Raw genomic sequence first — 18,691 nt, forward strand, 5'->3', positions numbered from 1 at the left:
TCATAATTTTTTCGAAAATCAGATCAACTACCCTTAAGTTGAATATAGATAAATGTCTTGGACAACTGGTTTTGATATAAATACTGTTAGCGAAATTCGCACTGACTCACGTGTATTTTTGGGCGTTGGTGCTATTAAGCAGATCGATTTTATTGTTGAAGAACTTAAGAAGCGAGGAGTGACTACGATCTTAGTTGTCTCCGGACGTTCTGCTTATCAGAAAACTGGTGCATGGGGATTTGTTCAGGCTGCATTTGAAAAGCATGGAATGAAGCACGTATTATACAATAAGGTTTCCGCAAACCCTGAGACACACATGGTCGATGAAGCTGTTGCAATGGGAAAAGAAGCTGGTGCGAATGCAGTTCTTGCAATTGGAGGAGGAAGTCCTTTGGACGCAGGAAAAAGTGCAGCAATTTTGTTAGCAAATCCAGAAAAGAATTGCACACAACTGTTTAAATTTGAATTTGTCCCAGAAAAGGCAGTACCATTTGTTGCAATCAACTTGACCCATGGAACCGGAAGTGAAGGAAATAGATTTGCAGTTGTTACAATTCCAGAAGAGAACTATAAACCAGCTATTGGATATGATTGCATTTATCCCATGTATTCAATTGATGACCCAGCTCTGATGGTGAGTTTGCCTCCTGACCAATCTGTCTACGTTAGTGTCGATGCAGTGAATCATGTTACAGAGGCTGCAACATCAACTTGCTATAATCCACTTGCAGTGACATTAGGATGTGAAGTTGTTTCTTTGGTTGCAACATACTTACCAAAAGTTATGGCCAATCCTTCTGATCTTGAAGCTCGTTATTATTTGGCTTATGCTGCTCTTATTGCAGGTGTTGGATTTGATAACGGATTGCTTCATTACACTCATGCACTTGAACATCCTTTGAGTGGATTGAAAAGCCAGGTTACTCATGGTCTTGGGTTAGCTGTTTTATTACCATCTGTTATTAGAGAAATATATCCAGCAAGAGCTCAAATTCTCGCAAAACTTTATGCACCAATTGTTCCAGGATTAAAGGGAGAACCCTCGGAAGCAGAAGCTGCTGCTGAAGGAACATTGAAATGGCTTCATTCAATTGGTGTCAAAGAAAAATTGCACGATTTGGGATTCAAAAAGGAAGATGTTGAAAAGATGGTTGATCTTGCATTTACAACACCAAGTCTTGCTGGTTTGCTTGGCTGTGCTCCAACAAAGGCAACAAGAGAAGTTGTTAAAAGAATTTACGAAACATCTTTTTAAGAGAAAAATATTTTTCGGAGTGCTAACATTCAAGAGTCTTGCATTAAACATATGAACGAATTGAACAATTGTTTAAAAGTTGTTGCTATATTTTATTTTCTCTGTATTCTTAATCATTCCAAAGATGTATTTATGTTTTATATTTTTAATTAATCAAATTATTTTAGATGTATTTATCACCATTTAATATTTAGCATATGAAATTTCAAATTCTGTTTGTATATTTTTATAAATAAAATTGCCATCGGTTTAAGTGAAGCAAAGAAGCTTTTTTAAGCTGTTATTTCACCCGTTGGATGGGTGTTAATCCATGAAATTTCAATTTATAGACCTTCATCTTGAAATAGCATTTTATTTCAAGGAATATTACTAAATCAAGAATCAAAAATTGTTATTATTTTAGTTATTCTTGGTTTATAAATATCCTGTGTGATAATTATTGTTTGCATAAAATTGAAAGAGCTTACCAAATTTCAATACAGTCTCTCACCATTCATGTTAATTGACAAATGGAGGAAACAGTAATTCTAAAAAAATTTTTTGTTGTTTCAGAAAGGCCCATATGTGTATCTTTTTCAAAATGCATTAAGTATCATCAACTTTTTGCATCTCTTCAATTGAATCAGAATTAACAGGATTCATTCCTAAATTTGACTTGCACTTCATTTCTTCCTTCTCATTTCTAAACGCTTCGGAAACAAAAGTTTCATTAATTCGTTCCTTCTTCGAAGAATGCAAAATGAGAACAGTCAAAATTCCTTCAAGCGTTCGAATTGTAAAAACACTCAACTGTTAACAGATTCCTATTTGTCACATTCGAACTTGATACAAAAGAAAAAAGGTTGCTGAGAAAAAGAACATGTTGATGACCAGGAAACAAGAAAAACGAGTTATGGAAATGCAGAAAATTTTGAGGGATAAAAGAAAGCAAATCACACCGAAAACGCTAAAAGCCGTTGTTGCGAAAGCTTGTCATAAAACGCCTTCTCACAATTTTCAATCTTCATTCATAAAAAGGCATAGCGAAAAATTGATGGTCGCCTCTTCAAGCGTGAGAGACGAAAAAAGAATGAAAATTTCGGAACAAAGTATTATAACCTGGAAAAATTTCTTGACTCAATATGTGAATGGAAAATATTCATCCATGATCTTCTGTGCTGATGAATCAGGTTATCACGCGCATGAAGATACTAGAAAGATGAGCCTTATGGTCGGAACAAATGAAAATCTTGAAATGAATCACACGCCTGTTGACAGAGGAGAAAAAAGGATTTCATTGCTCCACTGCATTTCACTTGATGGAACTTTTGTTCCTCCTTGTTTTCTTGTGTAAAAAGCTTTCAATACAAGATTCCTTCAGTCTCCAAGCTATCAAATCGAAATTCATGGATGTGTGGAAATCGGAAATACGTCTTATTTCACAAAGGAATTGTTTGAAAACTGGATTGAGAAAGTTTTCATTCCTCACATAAACATTAAAAGAATGATTTCACCAGACAAGCATGCACAGGCTGTGTTAATGCTTGATGGTTGCAGAATCCACCTGTCAGATAATATATTGACTCGACTTGCTAGTGAAAATATATTGCAATTGATTTTGCCTCCGAATACAACACGTTTGCTTTTATCATTGGATTTATTGTTTTTCTCACTTTGGATGCTCCAAATTCAACAGGTTATATCTTGTTCAACACATAATTGTGTGGAGTAACTTTTGTAAGTTGCAAAGAATGATATGTTGCAAATTTCTTCATCGATCAACAAATTTTCTGTTTTTTTAAAGAAAGTTGTCTTGTGAAAATTTTTCACAGAAGTCCTTCAAAAGTCCAAATCTTCAGAAAAGGCTTCGAAAAAAGTTGCATAAATTGTGAAAAAGGATAACAAATCATTATCGTTGTCAAACAAAAGAATAACAAGACAAACAAAAAGAGGTGAAATGGGGAATAATAAACATCGACAGAATGCTATTTCATTTTGGACTTTCGCAATAGACTATATGTTGTTAACAATTGAAATGTTGATGAATTTCTTTTCATTCAACAACTTTTGCACATTTCAGTGATTAATTTTGGAATCATAACTTTTTTCGGGGAGTTGATTTTTCAAAAGTTGTTCGTCTTTGACTAGAAATATATCCTTTTAATGATGAATGTTTAACATTTCTTTAAAAAGCACATGTTTGAGATTTATTAATGACATTTTTTTGCAGATGGTGTTGTCACTTTTTAACGTTCTCTAACAAAAATACAAAACAATATTTCAAACCAAATATTTTTATTGAAATAACATGATTTGAAAATTATTACCAATTTCAAAACAATAAAAATCGCAATCCATTAAGAATTGGGATATATTCTTTCATCTCTGATATTGTTTTATGGAAATAGTTCTTTAATTGAAATATTCAAATATGAATTATTCATGTCAATGATAACAATAAATTCATTTTCCACATTCATAATTTTTTTTCAATTTCAACGATAATCTCCATTCAGGAAAAGAACTTTTTTTTGAAAATAATAAAGAAAGAGTTTTGTTTTAATTGAAGGTTGAGAATGAAAAAATAATTTCTTTAATTTGAAGCAACTTCATTGATTTAATCAAAAAATGTTTGTTCAAAATCAGCATTAAATAATCAGCAATTTTTTAGTTATTATTTCTTAGAAAATTTTTGTTTTTGATCTCAGATTATTGTAAATTTAATGTCAAAGCAAGAGTGTTAAAAAAAAAAATAAAAGCCATTTCATAATGACTATATTATTTCTCGTTCATCAAAGAAAAACAAACAAACAAACAAAAAAAAAAAAATAAAAATGCTGAGAGCTCTCTGGAATTACAAATAATTAAACTCATAAGCTATCAAAAAAATGAAACTTAAAAAACTTAAATTCAATTATGATTGATAAAAATAAATTAATTGGCGCTTTCAAAGATAACACAATTAATAATTTTAATTTAACATATCATTTCATTAATAAATGATATGTCAAACGGGCATGAAATAATACATTGAATAGAAATTTATTAAATTAAAATATACCAAAATTCTAATATTTCACATCAATAAATCAACAAATAAAACAATATTAATTGTTTTCACTTTATAAGTTACACAGGAATACTAAATCTAAAAATGTTTTCAATTTTATAATAATTAATACAAACATTAATAAACACATACAATATCAGAAATATAACAATTGCTGAAGTTATGCATATTAGAAATGAATACAGCCCAGAATCATCCACCACAAAGTTAAATGAGTTTGAAGGCTTCTTAAATCCTGTACCCTCAACCCCGAGAGCTACCAAAATTACAGCAATTAATGGTATCAATCCATAAATTATTAATATCCACGCCAAACAACAACCGCACTTTTTCTTCATCTTTGAAATTATTTATGGTTTGTTCTCCCACTATATAAAATAAAAGAACCGTAATAACATTATTCAGAAATTATTTATGTTATTTTTTGTTGTTGTGAACTTAATTGGCAATATTTTTCCACTTGAAGCCATAGAACTTAATCAAACTGGATTTAGGCACGAAGTTTTGAGATCAGATAAAACTTATTTTATCAGTTTGAATTCTATTTGAAAAAAGACTTGAAGACTTTAATTTTCAACTTTCAGTGTTTCATCGTTCTGATTGTCATGAGTGTGATAAAGCGGCTCCAGAAGTTGACAAACTAGCGGATCAGATGAAAACAATTGGAATTGGAGTGGGAAAAATCAGTCTTGACGAATATCCTCAGTTTTCCAAAGCTTACAAAGTGTATAGCACACCAACAATGATGCTGTTTCGACCACATAAAGAACAATTAACATACAAAGGAAGCAATCTTTTTGCTCCAATGAGCAAATGGATATTGGAGAATCAGCTTGGAGGGAGAGAAACTCCTCAGTTAAAAGATGATGAAAAAGTTGATCAATTTTTTTCTCAATCTGAAAAAAAACCAAGATTTTTGATGTTATCAGAAGAGAATATGATACCACCTCCTTTTAAAGAATTTTGCTTCAGGCAACGAAAAACTGTTAAGTGTGCTTTTGCTTGCCCAAAATATCCTCAATATCAAACTGTCATTCAAAAGTTAAAGGACATTCAAAATGTTGATATTGCTTCATCGGACAACCCTGTCATTTATGCGATTCATACTCCAAGTGATAATGATAATGATAAAAAATTGAATATATCAATTTATAACGATGGAATGGTATTTAACTGGCTGACAGAATTTTATTACAAAATTGTCCCTTCAGCTAAACCAAAGGTGATAGCTCCAAATAATGATGAATCTTCTTCAACCGAGAATAATAATCAAAAGAATGATCTTTAATCTGGTTAAAGTTTTATTTTAATATTAATTTCATTTCAAGTGTGAACCCGAATCTTTTATTTTTGTGTTATTTGCGTGTTTATGTGTACTTAAAATTCGTTATGGATCAAAATTTCCATTTATTTTTATTCAAATTCACTGATTGGGTTTGTGGGGAGCTTCAGGCATGATAATTGATCAATCACTGATCCATCATCAACTGCCAGGTATTGTGATTACATTTGCCGATATTTTATTTTATTATAATTGTTTTTTAAGTTGTATTTGGATCAGGAAGTGGTCCAATTATATGTTTGTTTATTGCCTTTTTTGGATGTTTGCTATACGCAACATTTCAAGCTGGGCACATCCACAGGCAAGGATTAAAACAAAATGGAGTTAGATTCGCGTTTTTTTTCACTATCGGATGTTACTTGGGAATTAATTCACTTTTGTTTATAACTCCTTTTCCTTGGGGAGTGTATACATTCTTTATATTTGCTGACGGTCTTCCACGCTTTTTGTTAAATTTATCAATTCTTCTTTATTCATGGTGGCTTATGCAAACAATGTTGGAACAAAAAATAAAACTGAGATGGAATAATGCTATTCATTCAGTTGCCGTGATTGCTCTTTCAACTTTGCACATAATATCGTTGATTTTGCAGATAACAAATTCAGTTTGAGATTTATTGAGCTTTAATGATTAATAATTTTTAACTTCTTCCACAGCTGAAAAGCGAATCTGAGGATCGACAGTCAATTGGATCAAGACTTTCAACAACCGCACTTCTAAGTACTCTATTATACGGAATAATAGCTGTAGCTATGATCATTGATTGCATGTTTTTGTTTAAAATGCTTAAAGACACAAAAGATCAAACTATGAGAAGAATGGAATTACTGTTCATATTTGGAACAATTGGCGTATTAAGCATTTACCTAGTTCATATTATTTGGCTGATACTGATTATTTGTCGAAAAAATCGCTATTTTCAATTAACAGAAGAATTCGCAGGGAGCTGCACATCAATTTATAACGAAGACAGTGATTTTCGCTCCTCATGGTATTTGCACATATGATAATTTTTAATAAGCTTAAATTTTGTTTTGCAATTGCGCTGCAAAAAAAAATTTTTTTAAATGCGACAGTTCAATATTCTCTTTTTTGTACATGTTTTCAGCTTTGTTTTTTGAAGTGCTACCGATTCTTGTTCTCTTGGCGTTCTATTCTTTTATTGACCAAGAAGCCACAGTCTCCCGAGAACAGTACGTGTCAATGAACCCTCTTTTGAAAGGCCTTTCCAAAAGCAAAAGGAAGAAAAAAAACTCCTTCAGCTCGCGCAAGCACAGCCACTCGCACCGCCGCTCCACCCGCATCTTCGATCACATGTCGACTGTGCAGGCAGCAGCTGACCTTGTCGACCGCAGCCGTGTTTTGTACTCGCGGCGGATTTCTGTGGCGCAGGCAGCCGACGACAGCCGGCTCGACATCACCGTCAACGGGCGCCGCGGCACCATCCACCGCGTGTCTGTGTCGAAGGGGAGAGAGAGCATCGACGGCGGGCCGCGGACACTCGTCATCAGACGCGTGGGCAGAGGCGGAGAACACAACCAGTACGTCTCCTCGTCCACACCGCTGGGGAAGCTGATGATGCTCCCCGAGCGCATGGCTCAGCCAGAGCTGGCACTGGAGGACAACGGCCTTTCCCCGTTTCACCATGTCACTCCTTCTGTTCCGGTGATCCCAACAATATCGTCTGCACAAGCAATGCCAGGCGATGCAGCTAAAACTGCTCAAAACGCAACTGGAATAGAAAATCTGGCTGGGGCACAGAAAACACTTCACAGGCCTTCGATATCACCTTCTTCTTCTTCTTCTTCTTCTTCACTTTCACCTTCAGCTCCTTTTGCAGGACACACTTCACAGACAAATGCACCGACACTTCACATGAGCACCCAAGCAGTCAGACATCAAACAGGCCCATCACAAACCGACTCGTCAATGCAGAATGGACTGCAAGGGAGAGATTCAATCGTATGTCAATTTTTTATTCTATTTCTCTCATTTTGAAATAAATTATTTATTTAAAAAAAATCAAATATTATAAAATGAAATAGAGTTTTGCTGGTACTTCATTCGACACAACCCGAAAAACATCCATTGATGACTTGATAAGAAAAAGGTGTGGATCCACCGACACACAACAATGGCGAGGGGCGCTTGAACACAACGGACTGCTCAACTTACCAGAAAACAGCGAAATCATTGTTGAAGCCATTGATGAGTCCGGACAGCCCTTTTACACGACGCTTGATGCACTGGAGCAGGATGGGGAGTACGAGTTCGAGTTCTATGACACCGAAGGAGAATACATTGGAGACGACGGTTTTGTTCTGGAGACTGACGATTATGTGCCTGGAGACGAAGCTGCGAAACAACAAGGCGCATTCCAGGAGGAGGAGGAGTATGACGAATACGAGGAAGAAGGCGAAGAATATTATGAGGAATATGCAGAACAGGGTGTTGGAAATATTCTAGAAACCGCACAGCAAGAAAGGAATAGATTGAACAGTTAATTATGCTCAATTAATAATTGTGATTTAGCAATATTAACTGAATCATATTAGATTTTATTTTTATCTTATGAATTCAAATGATTAGTTGTTGTAAAGTTGTTAATTATTATTTTATGTGTTATATGTTGATTTATTTTTATTATTTACATGAATTTTTGTATTTTTGTGAGATTATTAAAAGAAAACTACATATTATTTTATTTGTAAAGGGATAACATGATCTTAAATGGATTTATTTGAAGAGAATCAGCTTGTAAAAGAAGAATGCTACAATTCTTCCATGAAAAACCATACACATTTACAAAATAGCATACCACCAAATGAATTTGAAATGGTTTAAAATATTTATTGTGACTGAAATATTTATGTTGTTATTTTTCTTTTTATTCATGTGTGCTATTTGTAAATGAATTTTTTAATTCAAAAATTCACTTTACAAATATGGCAAATGTGCTTCAATATAAAAACGTTGAATTTAATATTAAGTCTCCAATTTATTACACAGCTAAAGATGAAAACAAATCTCAAAATTCTTTTAAAAGTGATTATGCAAAAGAGCAATCAAAAGTTGTTTCTGAAGTTTGATGTTATAATCAAATTTGATTTTGCTATAACTTTTTGTTTTATTTCAGTCGAATTCCCGTCTTTCTGTGATAAGAAATTGCCTTGTGGGCTACTCTATCAGAAAGTTCGACCAAATTTTCTTTGAATTAGGATTTATTGAATTTTCATTTATTTAAAATTGTATTTTAAGGTCAAAGCAACACGAAATATATCGAGATTCTTCTTTTATAACAAAGCCTTCATTTGTATGTTTTTTCATTTACTATTTTTTTATTTATTTTATTTTCATTTTTTCAAGCATCTTACGCAACTTCCAATGAAATGTTACAAAGGAATCGAATCAAAGAGAATAACATGCTGCTCTTTCTTCCATTATTCAGCAAAACATTCTATCGAACCTTCATATCTTCTCACAGGAGGAGATGAGATAAAACTTTGGTCAATATTCCACAACAACTGTTTAACAGCAAAAAATTATCAAAGCATGTAAATTTTAGTTTATTTTCAATATGTATAATTGAAATTCATTTCTTCTTCTTTTTTTCAATCATTGAACATAAATAGCGAAAACGCCAACTGGATGCACTTGTCTACAATGGCAGCATCAACCATTGAAATCGTCTGGTCTTTTCGTAGATCCATCAGAATCTCATCTATTTGCAGCTGGGTTTGGCGATGGGACAATATCATTGTATTCTTCGTCTTCCTCATGCCCTATTCTTAACATCCCCTTGAGCATGCAATCACCGCCACTTAGCACATTTTGTGCTTCTGCTGATTCTCTTTCTCTTCAGTCATATCCGTCCTCTGAACGAATAGTACCCCTTTCATCTGTCATGTTCCATCCCATAATCAGATCGCTGCTGTTTGCAGTTGACTGCAGTGGAAGATGGGGAATGTGGGAAATCGAGCGAAAAGAGCGAATTGCGTGCTCTTCACTCACCGAAGGCAACTTTTCATCGACTCCCCATTCTCCAAAGGCAATGTCAACTACATCATTTCTGTCTCCTCAATGCTCGTCGAACGCATACTCACCATTTTCTAACGCGATAAAGCCATTTCACAGTGTTGCTTCTTCTTCTTATTCACGATCTTTGGCTGGTGCAGAATGGGCTCCACATCCTTTGGCATTTCATACAGATGGATCTTTGATGGCTGTTGGGTTTGCACTTGCATTTTATTTACCAGCTTTTAGTGATTATATACATCGATACTTTCTTTATCATGATTTATATGTTTTCTTCATTTGGTTGATGAATACATTTGTAATGCTTTGTTTTATTCTTTTTATGAATTTTTATTTAAATTTTAATCAATTGAAATCAAACAGAGACAACACAACAATTCGATTAATTGATTTGCGCACAGGAAAAGAGACATCAACACTCAAGAATTACAGCAGCTCTCCAATCAATTCAGCGTCATTTTGCGACTCTGCTTTCCAGTCAACGCCTGCAACCTCAAGGCAAACAAAATCTGAATATTCCACAATTTTTGATGCTGGATCACCTGAAAAGGATATGAAGACATTGAGATCTTCATCAGGCGTGCTGCCTTCTTCTGTGTCAAACTGCTTACCGTCATCGTCATTTCATAACTCGTTTTATTCGCTTGCTGCCTCTTCTTCAAAAGCGCTGTATCTTTTTGATCTTCGCATGACAGAGCCTCTTGCCTTTGTCAATTCGTCTTCACTGGCTGCTCTTCACCACTCTTCCCAGATGTCTCCAATTTCTGGTTGCACTTGGATGGTTTGATCATTCATTCTTCAGAATATTTTAAGACATTTTTTCTTTAATTGATTAAATCTTTTTCGATTTCAAAATAAAAATTTGCGTTTTTTTAAAATCCAATTTAGCCATCTTATGATTGTCTTGTCTCTGCATCTGGTTCTGATGTAACGATGTGGAACGGAAATTTGACATATCTTACTTCTACTCGTTCTCCAATTGACACATTTACTTCGAGTTCATTACCTTCTTCTTATTTTTCAAACACAAGATCTTCATCAGGCCTGTTTGAAAGTCAGTCATTAGAACAAAATGAATTATTCACGAAATTCAGTTCACCATTGTCTTCGTCGTCTTCACTTTTTCAATATTCTTCAAGCCCTTTGTTTTATTCCTCTTCTCTTTCTACTTCATTTCGCAATCCACATCACATTACTCAACCATCAATCACTTCAACGACAATCTCCACGCATCCATCTTTTGATTCAGACGGATATCTGCCATTTCACACTAATCAAACAATCACGCATCAACAAAACTTTCGCCCTCAAAGTATTCCATTTGGATACAGATTAGATGTTTCTTCTGGTATGCAATGCACATTTTCTTTTTTTCTTTTCTTTTTAATTAATCATATTCCAAAAATTTGAATATTTGATTCCACATGAAAATTAATTTGTAATCAATTAGATGCTGAATTCATTGCAGTCATTGATGATGATGGTAATCTTTGCGTGTTTTCGACGAATGACAGTCAGCATTCGACAAGTACAGATGCCAATTTTCAGGGAGTCAGATTGCTTGAAGACAGAGAGATACGCAAACATAACATTCCGTTTGATTCGAAAAGAGAGAAAATGGTCTTTATTGACATGGCATGGGGCGGGAAAAAAGCAATGAAAATTTGTGATTATCTTGATGAAGATGATGATGACAATGACCAAGAAGAAGAAAATGAAGACGATGATGAAATTGACGAAAATGAAGTTGAAGGAAAAAGCGAAAGCGCTTCAGAGGGAAAATATGTTGATTTTTACACAAAGCCTATTGCGCCATTTGAACCATTTTTGATAGAATCAAGTGGATGTGATCGTCGAATGAAAATGAGGATGGACGATGAATGTTGACACACCATAGATTTTTTTTTAAAAAAAATCTTTAAAGCAACCAATTGACAACCACCATTGTTTAAAATGTATTGCTTTTCATATTGTTTCATTTTTTTTATCAAATTTTTATTTTTTTAAGAAAATAACGTTGTGAATATTTTTCGTGATAATTTTTGTGTTGTTGAAAGTTGTATGTTGTATTAAATATAAGCTTTGAAATGTAATTGACTTGTATGAACAAATCTGTATTATTTGTTGAATTATTATTTCATGTTTAGTCTCTTTAGTTTCTTTTGTTTCTTTCTTTTTTCATTTTCAATAATGGAAATAAATACGATTATGATGCCACAACATTTGGAATCAATGTGTAAAACGGCTATCTAACGATAACACAATACTTAAAATAAGATAAAAACAAATGTCAACAAAAAATCATTGTAAACACGAATCGATAACATAAAAGATAAAGTTATAAATAAAATCAATTGACCGCCAATGGAATAGTATCTTCTGCAATTAAAGGAAGTTCTTGAGTTCTATTTCTCCTGCGACTTGACGCACTTAAGCTTTTTGTTTCTGTTGTATTTACGAATGCTTGAGAATCTTCCTGATCAACCAGAAGATCATCAATCATCTGATAAATGTCATCGACTTGTTGCTGACTTAAAGCATCTAAACTCTCACATCCATTGTTTCTATTTGAATCTTCTAACCCAACCAACACATCATTTCCACCTTCAGTCTCATCATTAAGCATTTGTCTTTCGCTCATATCAATTCGCTTTTGTTTGTCATTATCAGAAGAAGAGCTACTGGAGCTACTTTGCTTCTGATTTGCACATAGTTTGCTGCATCGAGTTGGACAGAATGGCAAAGATGGGAGAGCATTGCTTGAAACAAGCGATGGTGGAATAACGAAAAGTCGTCTTAGGAGCAAGCGCAGAGCTTTTATGAAAGAGATTTTAGTTTTTGAATAGTCATTTTTCGATGGCCAGAGGCTTGCAATGCTCACAATAGAGAATGGTAAAAGGATCAGAGAAATAAACAGCAGCATCATCGAACCTAATAAAACAATGACATGATCATTCTTTAAAGAAATGAAAAAAAAAAACAGAAAGATGCAATGAATATGATTGAAATTATTACAAGTCATGATTTTTTCTCTTCGAATAGATTCATTTAAAAGGTCATAAAAAAAACTTTCACCGCTTTTCATCACTGAAGATACAGTTGAAGCATACCAAATAATCAGATCCATTTGTTTTGATGCATCCATAAACCAATGTTACCATCATCGTTACACATTCAATGGAGCTTCCGAGAAAACTTCCGATGGCAAATAACGAAAACAGTCCATTATTTCTTCTCCCTACGCAGCTGTTTACTGCAGGGCAATGATGGTCAAATCCGACAACACAACATTCACAATCATCGCAATGAGAAGTATGAGGAGGTTGGTAGATTTGGCATGTTTGACAGAACTCAAATTGCTCAATAGGAAACCCGACTCCATCCGACCCATCGTTTCCCATTTCTTCTGATGTTTTATCGTTTTGAAGTGTTGAATGCAGGGTATGTTCAGAATGTAAAGCTTGTTGAGATGATTGGCAATCTTTAATTAGTGAAGTTGGTCGATCATATTCCGAGAAGATTTGTGATGGAAGTGGAGAAGGAGTAGAAAATTGGAAGTTTTGTAATACAGGATCCTTGTATGTCTGAAATTTCTGACTTTTGTTATCTTTAGGTTTCTCTGAGATTTCTTTAATTGACGTTTGAATTGAATTGCTCCCTTGCGCTTTCTCTGGAAATAATAATGATGAATTCTAAATATTAGTTTAAGCAACGTATATTAGATAAATAAATGCACATTTTCAGTTTTTGCTATGCTACTACGAGATGAAGGAGGCTGGTAAGGCTTCAGCAAAGGATGATTCTTTGGAAGTTGAAATCCTTTTGGCAAATAGCCTGGATCCGTGCACTGTATTGACATATATAGAGTCAATGGGAGAATACTGCAAAAGATTACTTCAGCAAGAAATAATCCAAATGGTATCAATGGATATAAAAATACAAGACCACTTTGATAATAATGAATATTTTATTTTTGAAAAACAAGCATAATCTTTCTAAATATAAACCTAATAGAAACTCCCAATATTAGACTAATCAAGAAAACAGAGCCAACAGGAGACGGACCACACATACATCGCCCCTAAAACAATAGAAAATGGAAATATGTTTTTCAGTAAAAAGGAAAATACTTATAATTTAACAAGTTTAACCCAGCAACAAATGAAATTATGCGATGTTATTTGTGGCTTCCGATAGAGCTCCTTTTTCATGTACCAATAATTATATTATGGCTAAGGTTTATTTGGCACAATCATGAATTCATTAACTTATTCCAGAAAAATTATAATCATTTCATTCAGAGAAATAATCATTTAATCTTGTAATTTACATTTATACGAAATGATGATAATTTTTCAACAAAAGTTATAAATAATAAAACAAATCTTTAAAAAAAATATGATTGCAGTCTCTTCAAAAAATGAATCAAGCATGTGGATTTGATATCACAAATTAAGTATGAAGCGAATGCTATGTCCCTGCATTTTGCTCAGGTTCACAATTTCCAGAGTGTTCATCAAAAACAGACGAAGCACAAAAATAGAAATAATTGTTTTAAAAAATACATCCTTAAATATCTTTCTATGTAATTTTTTTCCTAGATCTTCTTGCACGAATAAAAGCAAATGGCTTTAAGAAGAGAAGACAAAATACAGGCAACAAAACAAGTCCAGCATAAATAAAAGCTTGACTAATCTTCTTTTGATTATCCGCTGCATCAAATGCAACTCTTCTAAGTGCCCTACTCATCTTTAACGCTTCTAGCTCTCGAGTGGAAGGATCATTTAGCCATTTTTCTACAACGCATGTATCGTTCCAATTACACATCACATTTAGTTTAAAAATTGTATCTTCCGTTCGTTTAACAATAATTTTTGTATCATTTGGTACCCGTTTTTGAAGCGCTGTTTGAAGTGCAACATGTGCGGTCAAATAAATGTTCGGATCTCCCAAAGTGTAAAGCTTTTTAACAAGATCGACCCCTTCGTAATGCTTCTCGACAATGTAATCTCGAAATCCTTGATCAATTGCTTTGTGATATTCTTTGACCCATGCATTTATTACACTACTTCCTTTTGGAGCAATTAGGAAGCCATTTTCAATATATCTTATCCCCCAGTCAAAAGACGACAATGCAAGAAGCTGTGCTTGTTGTTCCTTTGCTTCTTCATGATAGCGCTCAACAATTTTTGAATCTTTGAAATAAGTTGTTGCGTCTATCCATATTCCTCCATATTTTTCTAAAAGCCGTAAGCGAATGTAATCTGCTTTGTTTTGATCACAAAGCCAATAAAAATGTTTTGGAAAAGTTTTCATGTCCAGATAAAATTTAACGTTATCTGGATTTAAGAAAATTAACGGCATGTGATGAAAAATTTTAATGTTCCGTTCAATATAAGCAGGAACATGCCACGGCATTCTATTTCCCCAATACATCCATATTGTGGTTGGATACTCCTGAGAAACCTCCGCTCCCATCAGTAGAACACATAGCATTAAAATAAAATAACTTGACATAGTATTAATGTTGAAATTAATTTGTTCTCAAAACGATATAAAAGCAAAAAGAATTAATTAAATAGAATTACGTTGGTAACATTTATAATGGGAACAATTGAAGTGTTAATCTTGAAGAATGAAAGAAAACCTCCATGTATCTGCAGCTTCAAAGCAAAATATGTTAAAATCGTTATTCAACAAAAAAGATTACAAAGAAAATTCAAAACATTCATACAAAAATTTTCAAATTTCAATTTTGCTCACTCTGTTTTTCACAAAAATTATTATTATTATTTTATTCTCTTTTCAATAAATTTTATTCAATTTTTTATTTCATTTTGCAAGAGTTTTGAAAAGATTGCATTTTTTTCCAATCAACTTTATCCATAACAAAAATAGTTTGATCGTTGTTGAAGAAGCATTGAAATGTGTGCAGTATCCGTACAGATTGTTAAACCAAGTTACCCTTCGGATTCTTATTGTTCTAGTATTCGAGAAGATATATCTGTGGAGTTTGAAGCGTTATTTGTTTCTGTGGAAATTTTTTTAATTGTAAATTTAATTTATGAAATACTTTTTATTCACATTTTTAAACGAATATCTTACGGTTGCTACTGAAACCTGCTAGCTCGCAAGATCTTATTGTTGGATCCATTTCAACTTCTCCTCAACCTTCAATTACTCCGACGAAACCATCAACTCCATTTTCACCAAGTCATTCATTCTTTGATATGCAAATTCCTTTTTCACTTGCAGAACAACGACCATCACTTAAATTTGTTATTGCTGCTTCTAATGCAATTTGCATCCTTCTTCAACCAGTTTTTCACGATTTATTTATTTCTGTAATTCCGACAGATCCAACCTTGGAAGACTTTGACGAACTTTTTACAGAACACGGAAAGGTGATTCATGACAAAACAAAACATATGTTTCATTTCGTTGGACATTACGCACCAATAACCATTGGGGAGATAATTCATTCAATATTTTTATTTTATCAATTAATTCTTATTGAAGAAGATAACAAAAGCAATTTATCTTCAACGATCGTAACTGAAGATAACCTTGGAACCCTTCTTATGTGTGGAATGATGATTTCTGTGAAGATGGATCGCGATGTACCTTTCAGAAATAGTTGGTGGGCAAAACTGTTCAGGATTGGTTTGGAAGTTGTGAATCAATCAGAATTGGTTTTTTTGGAAAAAATTCATTTTCAAACATTAATGGAAGAGAGAGATTTTCAAGATATGTTTACAGTACTTATCGGAGGACTGCTGTTAAATGAGAGAAGAAACTCCCTTTGAAAGTTTTAAATTCAAACATTTTAAAGTGTAAAAAAATCTTCTTTTTGATCCTTATTAACGATCCATCGCTTCTGAACCATGAAAGTTATTTTGCATGTTTTTTAATTTCGAGCTTTTAGATTAAAATTATCGATATATGTTTTTTTATTTTGTTTTTATTTCTAAATGTTAGCTGTACATTATTTCTACGCCTTTGATTGTTTTGTTTATTACAGGCCGTATTTGTGCTTTCATCTGTTTAACATACGTTTTTACCTTTATTTTTTACAAGAACTTATTGTTATTTTTTTTCATATTGAACTTATAGATTTTTTGTTTGGAAGATTCGTTCCGATTATTTGGTAAGGTTTTACCTGAGAAATCGTTTTCGAATTGAACTTTGTTTGTTAGAGATTTTAGTTTTATTTTTAATGTTTCATGCCTGTATTACCTATGATGTGTTCCCTCTTATACTTTTATTTTTTTCTGTTTGCACTATAAGTGAGTGTGTAGTTTTATTATGATTTTAGAAATATTAAATGAAACAAAGGTATTTTTTGCCTTTTATAAAAAAGGAATATTGTAAAATGATTAATATTGTTAATGTTAAGTTTGTTGTGTGACAACAAACGCTTTTTAATGGTACTTTTATGTTGGGATTTGGAGCGTTTTTTGTATTCTTCAGTATGGCTTTTGATTTTATTATTATTATATTTTTTTTGTTTGATTCTTGAAAGTAAATATTGGATTTACAGAGACAACAAATCCACTGTTATTTGGCAATGGCATTTCATAAGCATATTTCTGGATTATTACACTCGATATTTTATTTTTCATATAATATCCTTTTCATTTTATTTTTTTTTTATTTTTCATATTTCTTTCAAGATTCCATTTATTCCATTTGCTTTAATAAAACGACTGTCATTAATTAATCCTTTTTGATTTTTGAGATTTTTCAATTAAACTTTTTAAAAAATATACTTCATCTTAATTTGCTAATATTCAATGAATTTATTGCCATTCATAACAGAAGCATAGTGATAATATTTAGATATCGTAAAGAATATCCGCAACGTGCAGTGTATTACTTAAAAAGTATTTAGCCACGCATTACCAAAAGAGCGAAAATAAAATGAAGTGCTAATTACTATAACTTCAAAACTAAAAAAAAAAATCAGATAACACCAATACAAAAGCGTTTCTTTTTAATTTTTCTTAAATGTACTGGTGCTGCTTAAAAACTTTGTTCATGCAACTTTCTGAGAAACAAAGAAGCGTTTAAGATAGAACACTTCCCACACAGATACTACAACAATGAAAATAATTGAAACAACAGAGTAACGTTTAACGGTTCGAAGTGTTTTTGCTTTATGAGTCGATTTGTTTTCAAATTTGTGGAAAGCGAACACAAAATTTTTTCGGTTGCGTTTGAACAGTTGAAATAAATTATTAAAAGTATTTAGTTAACACATAAATTAAGTCAAATAAAAGTATACCTGACTGAGCTGCACTTTCTGTTTCCCGTTCTCGTGTCGCAGCGATTTCAGATGAAACTGCTTTTGAAACTTCTGCCATTGATCTAACATTTGCTGCGACATGATCAATTTCACTTGCTCCACTTTCAGCCTAACAAATTTGCGAAATTATTTGTAAAAGTTCAAAAAAAATATTTCCAAAACTCCTTTAAAAGTAACTGCAGATGCACCAGATCTCAATTTCAGATCAACGATTGTATGAACATCAAATATTGTGCTATCGACTAATCATAAATAAATTGTAAAAAAAAATATTCAAAAAAATAAATACCTTTTTCTGTTTTATTGTTCCAAAAACAAATAGAATAATCTCCATATGCTTGGGCGGTGAATGCAAACGATCCTTTATCCAGATCAGTACGAGAAACGATAACTTTATGTTTTGAATCAGTAACCTTTTAATAATATCAATAGCAAAGAAAAATATATAATCAAATAAAGCAAAAAGAAGTTAATTATTTATACATCTTTTACAAAATTATTATTATCAAACGTTAAAATCAACAGTACGTCCATATGGAATTAAAGTGAAATTCCCGACAAAAAGTTCTCCGCTATTCAATTCTTCGAAAATGCACTGCTTTCCTGGATAACGAATCTCCAATTTGATGCTGGAGCTGAATGAAACCAACAGGCAAAAAATAAAGCCAATCATAATCTTGTCAGCTTTGTTATCTAACTTATGG

The 18,691-nt window shown here is 32.8% G+C and overlaps 8 protein-coding genes across 8 annotated transcripts; 5 read left to right on the plus strand and 3 right to left on the minus strand.

Moving 5' to 3' along the window:
• Positions 1 to 22: 22 nt before the first annotated feature.
• Positions 23 to 1,466, plus strand: MONOS_155 (putative alcohol dehydrogenase). The gene has a single exon (XM_067868381.1). The coding sequence runs from the start codon at positions 53 to 55 to the stop codon at positions 1,253 to 1,255; it is 1,203 nt and encodes a 400-aa protein (XP_067728090.1). The 5' UTR covers positions 23 to 52; the 3' UTR covers positions 1,256 to 1,466.
• A 3,232-nt stretch (positions 1,467 to 4,698) lies between these two features.
• On the plus strand, positions 4,699 to 5,702 carry MONOS_156 (Protein disulfide-isomerase). Its single transcript, XM_067868485.1, has 2 exons — positions 4,699 to 4,836; positions 4,889 to 5,702. Exons 1-2 carry the CDS (start codon positions 4,719 to 4,721, stop codon positions 5,590 to 5,592), a joined length of 822 nt encoding a protein of 273 aa, XP_067728091.1. The 5' UTR covers positions 4,699 to 4,718; the 3' UTR covers positions 5,593 to 5,702.
• Positions 5,703 to 5,710: 8 nt separating this feature from the next.
• On the plus strand, positions 5,711 to 8,383 carry MONOS_157 (uncharacterized protein). The gene is made up of 5 exons (XM_067868591.1): positions 5,711 to 5,798; positions 5,851 to 6,251; positions 6,304 to 6,638; positions 6,724 to 7,609; positions 7,693 to 8,383. Exons 1-5 carry the CDS (start codon positions 5,759 to 5,761, stop codon positions 8,149 to 8,151), a joined length of 2,121 nt encoding a protein of 706 aa, XP_067728092.1. The 5' UTR covers positions 5,711 to 5,758; the 3' UTR covers positions 8,152 to 8,383.
• A 209-nt stretch (positions 8,384 to 8,592) lies between these two features.
• MONOS_158 (uncharacterized protein) lies at positions 8,593 to 11,902 on the plus strand (the record flags this gene model as incomplete). The annotated part of the gene is made up of 8 exons (XM_067868698.1): positions 8,593 to 8,730; positions 8,784 to 8,839; positions 8,906 to 8,960; positions 9,014 to 9,197; positions 9,280 to 9,877; positions 10,046 to 10,463; positions 10,571 to 11,030; positions 11,133 to 11,902. The coding sequence occupies 8 exons, from the start codon at positions 8,593 to 8,595 to the stop codon at positions 11,567 to 11,569; spliced, it is 2,346 nt and encodes a 781-aa protein (XP_067728093.1). The 3' UTR covers positions 11,570 to 11,902.
• Positions 11,707 to 13,912, minus strand: MONOS_159 (putative DHHC palmitoyltransferase). Its single transcript, XM_067868802.1, has 5 exons — positions 13,834 to 13,912; positions 13,690 to 13,763; positions 13,419 to 13,629; positions 12,793 to 13,374; positions 11,707 to 12,638 (listed from the first exon to the last, which is right to left on the minus strand). Exons 1-5 carry the CDS (start codon positions 13,891 to 13,893, stop codon positions 12,033 to 12,035), a joined length of 1,533 nt encoding a protein of 510 aa, XP_067728094.1. The 5' UTR covers positions 13,894 to 13,912; the 3' UTR covers positions 11,707 to 12,032.
• Positions 13,913 to 13,978: 66 nt separating this feature from the next.
• Positions 13,979 to 15,285, minus strand: MONOS_160 (putative Capsular polysaccharide synthesis protein). Its single transcript, XM_067868906.1, has one exon. The coding sequence runs from the start codon at positions 15,197 to 15,199 to the stop codon at positions 14,264 to 14,266; it is 936 nt and encodes a 311-aa protein (XP_067728095.1). The 5' UTR covers positions 15,200 to 15,285; the 3' UTR covers positions 13,979 to 14,263.
• A 282-nt stretch (positions 15,286 to 15,567) lies between these two features.
• MONOS_161 (uncharacterized protein) lies at positions 15,568 to 17,065 on the plus strand. Its single transcript, XM_067869011.1, has 2 exons — positions 15,568 to 15,693; positions 15,810 to 17,065. Exons 1-2 carry the CDS (start codon positions 15,608 to 15,610, stop codon positions 16,486 to 16,488), a joined length of 765 nt encoding a protein of 254 aa, XP_067728096.1. The 5' UTR covers positions 15,568 to 15,607; the 3' UTR covers positions 16,489 to 17,065.
• Positions 17,066 to 17,457: 392 nt separating this feature from the next.
• On the minus strand, positions 17,458 to 18,687 carry MONOS_162 (putative transmembrane emp24 domain-containing protein 10 precursor). Its single transcript, XM_067869114.1, has 5 exons — positions 18,499 to 18,687; positions 18,277 to 18,400; positions 18,150 to 18,229; positions 17,967 to 18,096; positions 17,458 to 17,836 (listed from the first exon to the last, which is right to left on the minus strand). The coding sequence occupies exons 1-5, from the start codon at positions 18,658 to 18,660 to the stop codon at positions 17,718 to 17,720; spliced, it is 615 nt and encodes a 204-aa protein (XP_067728097.1). The 5' UTR covers positions 18,661 to 18,687; the 3' UTR covers positions 17,458 to 17,717.
• Positions 18,688 to 18,691: the final 4 nt, after the last annotated feature.

Source organism: Monocercomonoides exilis, assembly GCF_001643675.1.
Source record: "Monocercomonoides exilis strain PA203 chromosome Unknown scaffold20-1493094, whole genome shotgun sequence".
Classification (NCBI taxonomy): domain Eukaryota; phylum Preaxostyla; order Oxymonadida; family Polymastigidae; genus Monocercomonoides; species Monocercomonoides exilis.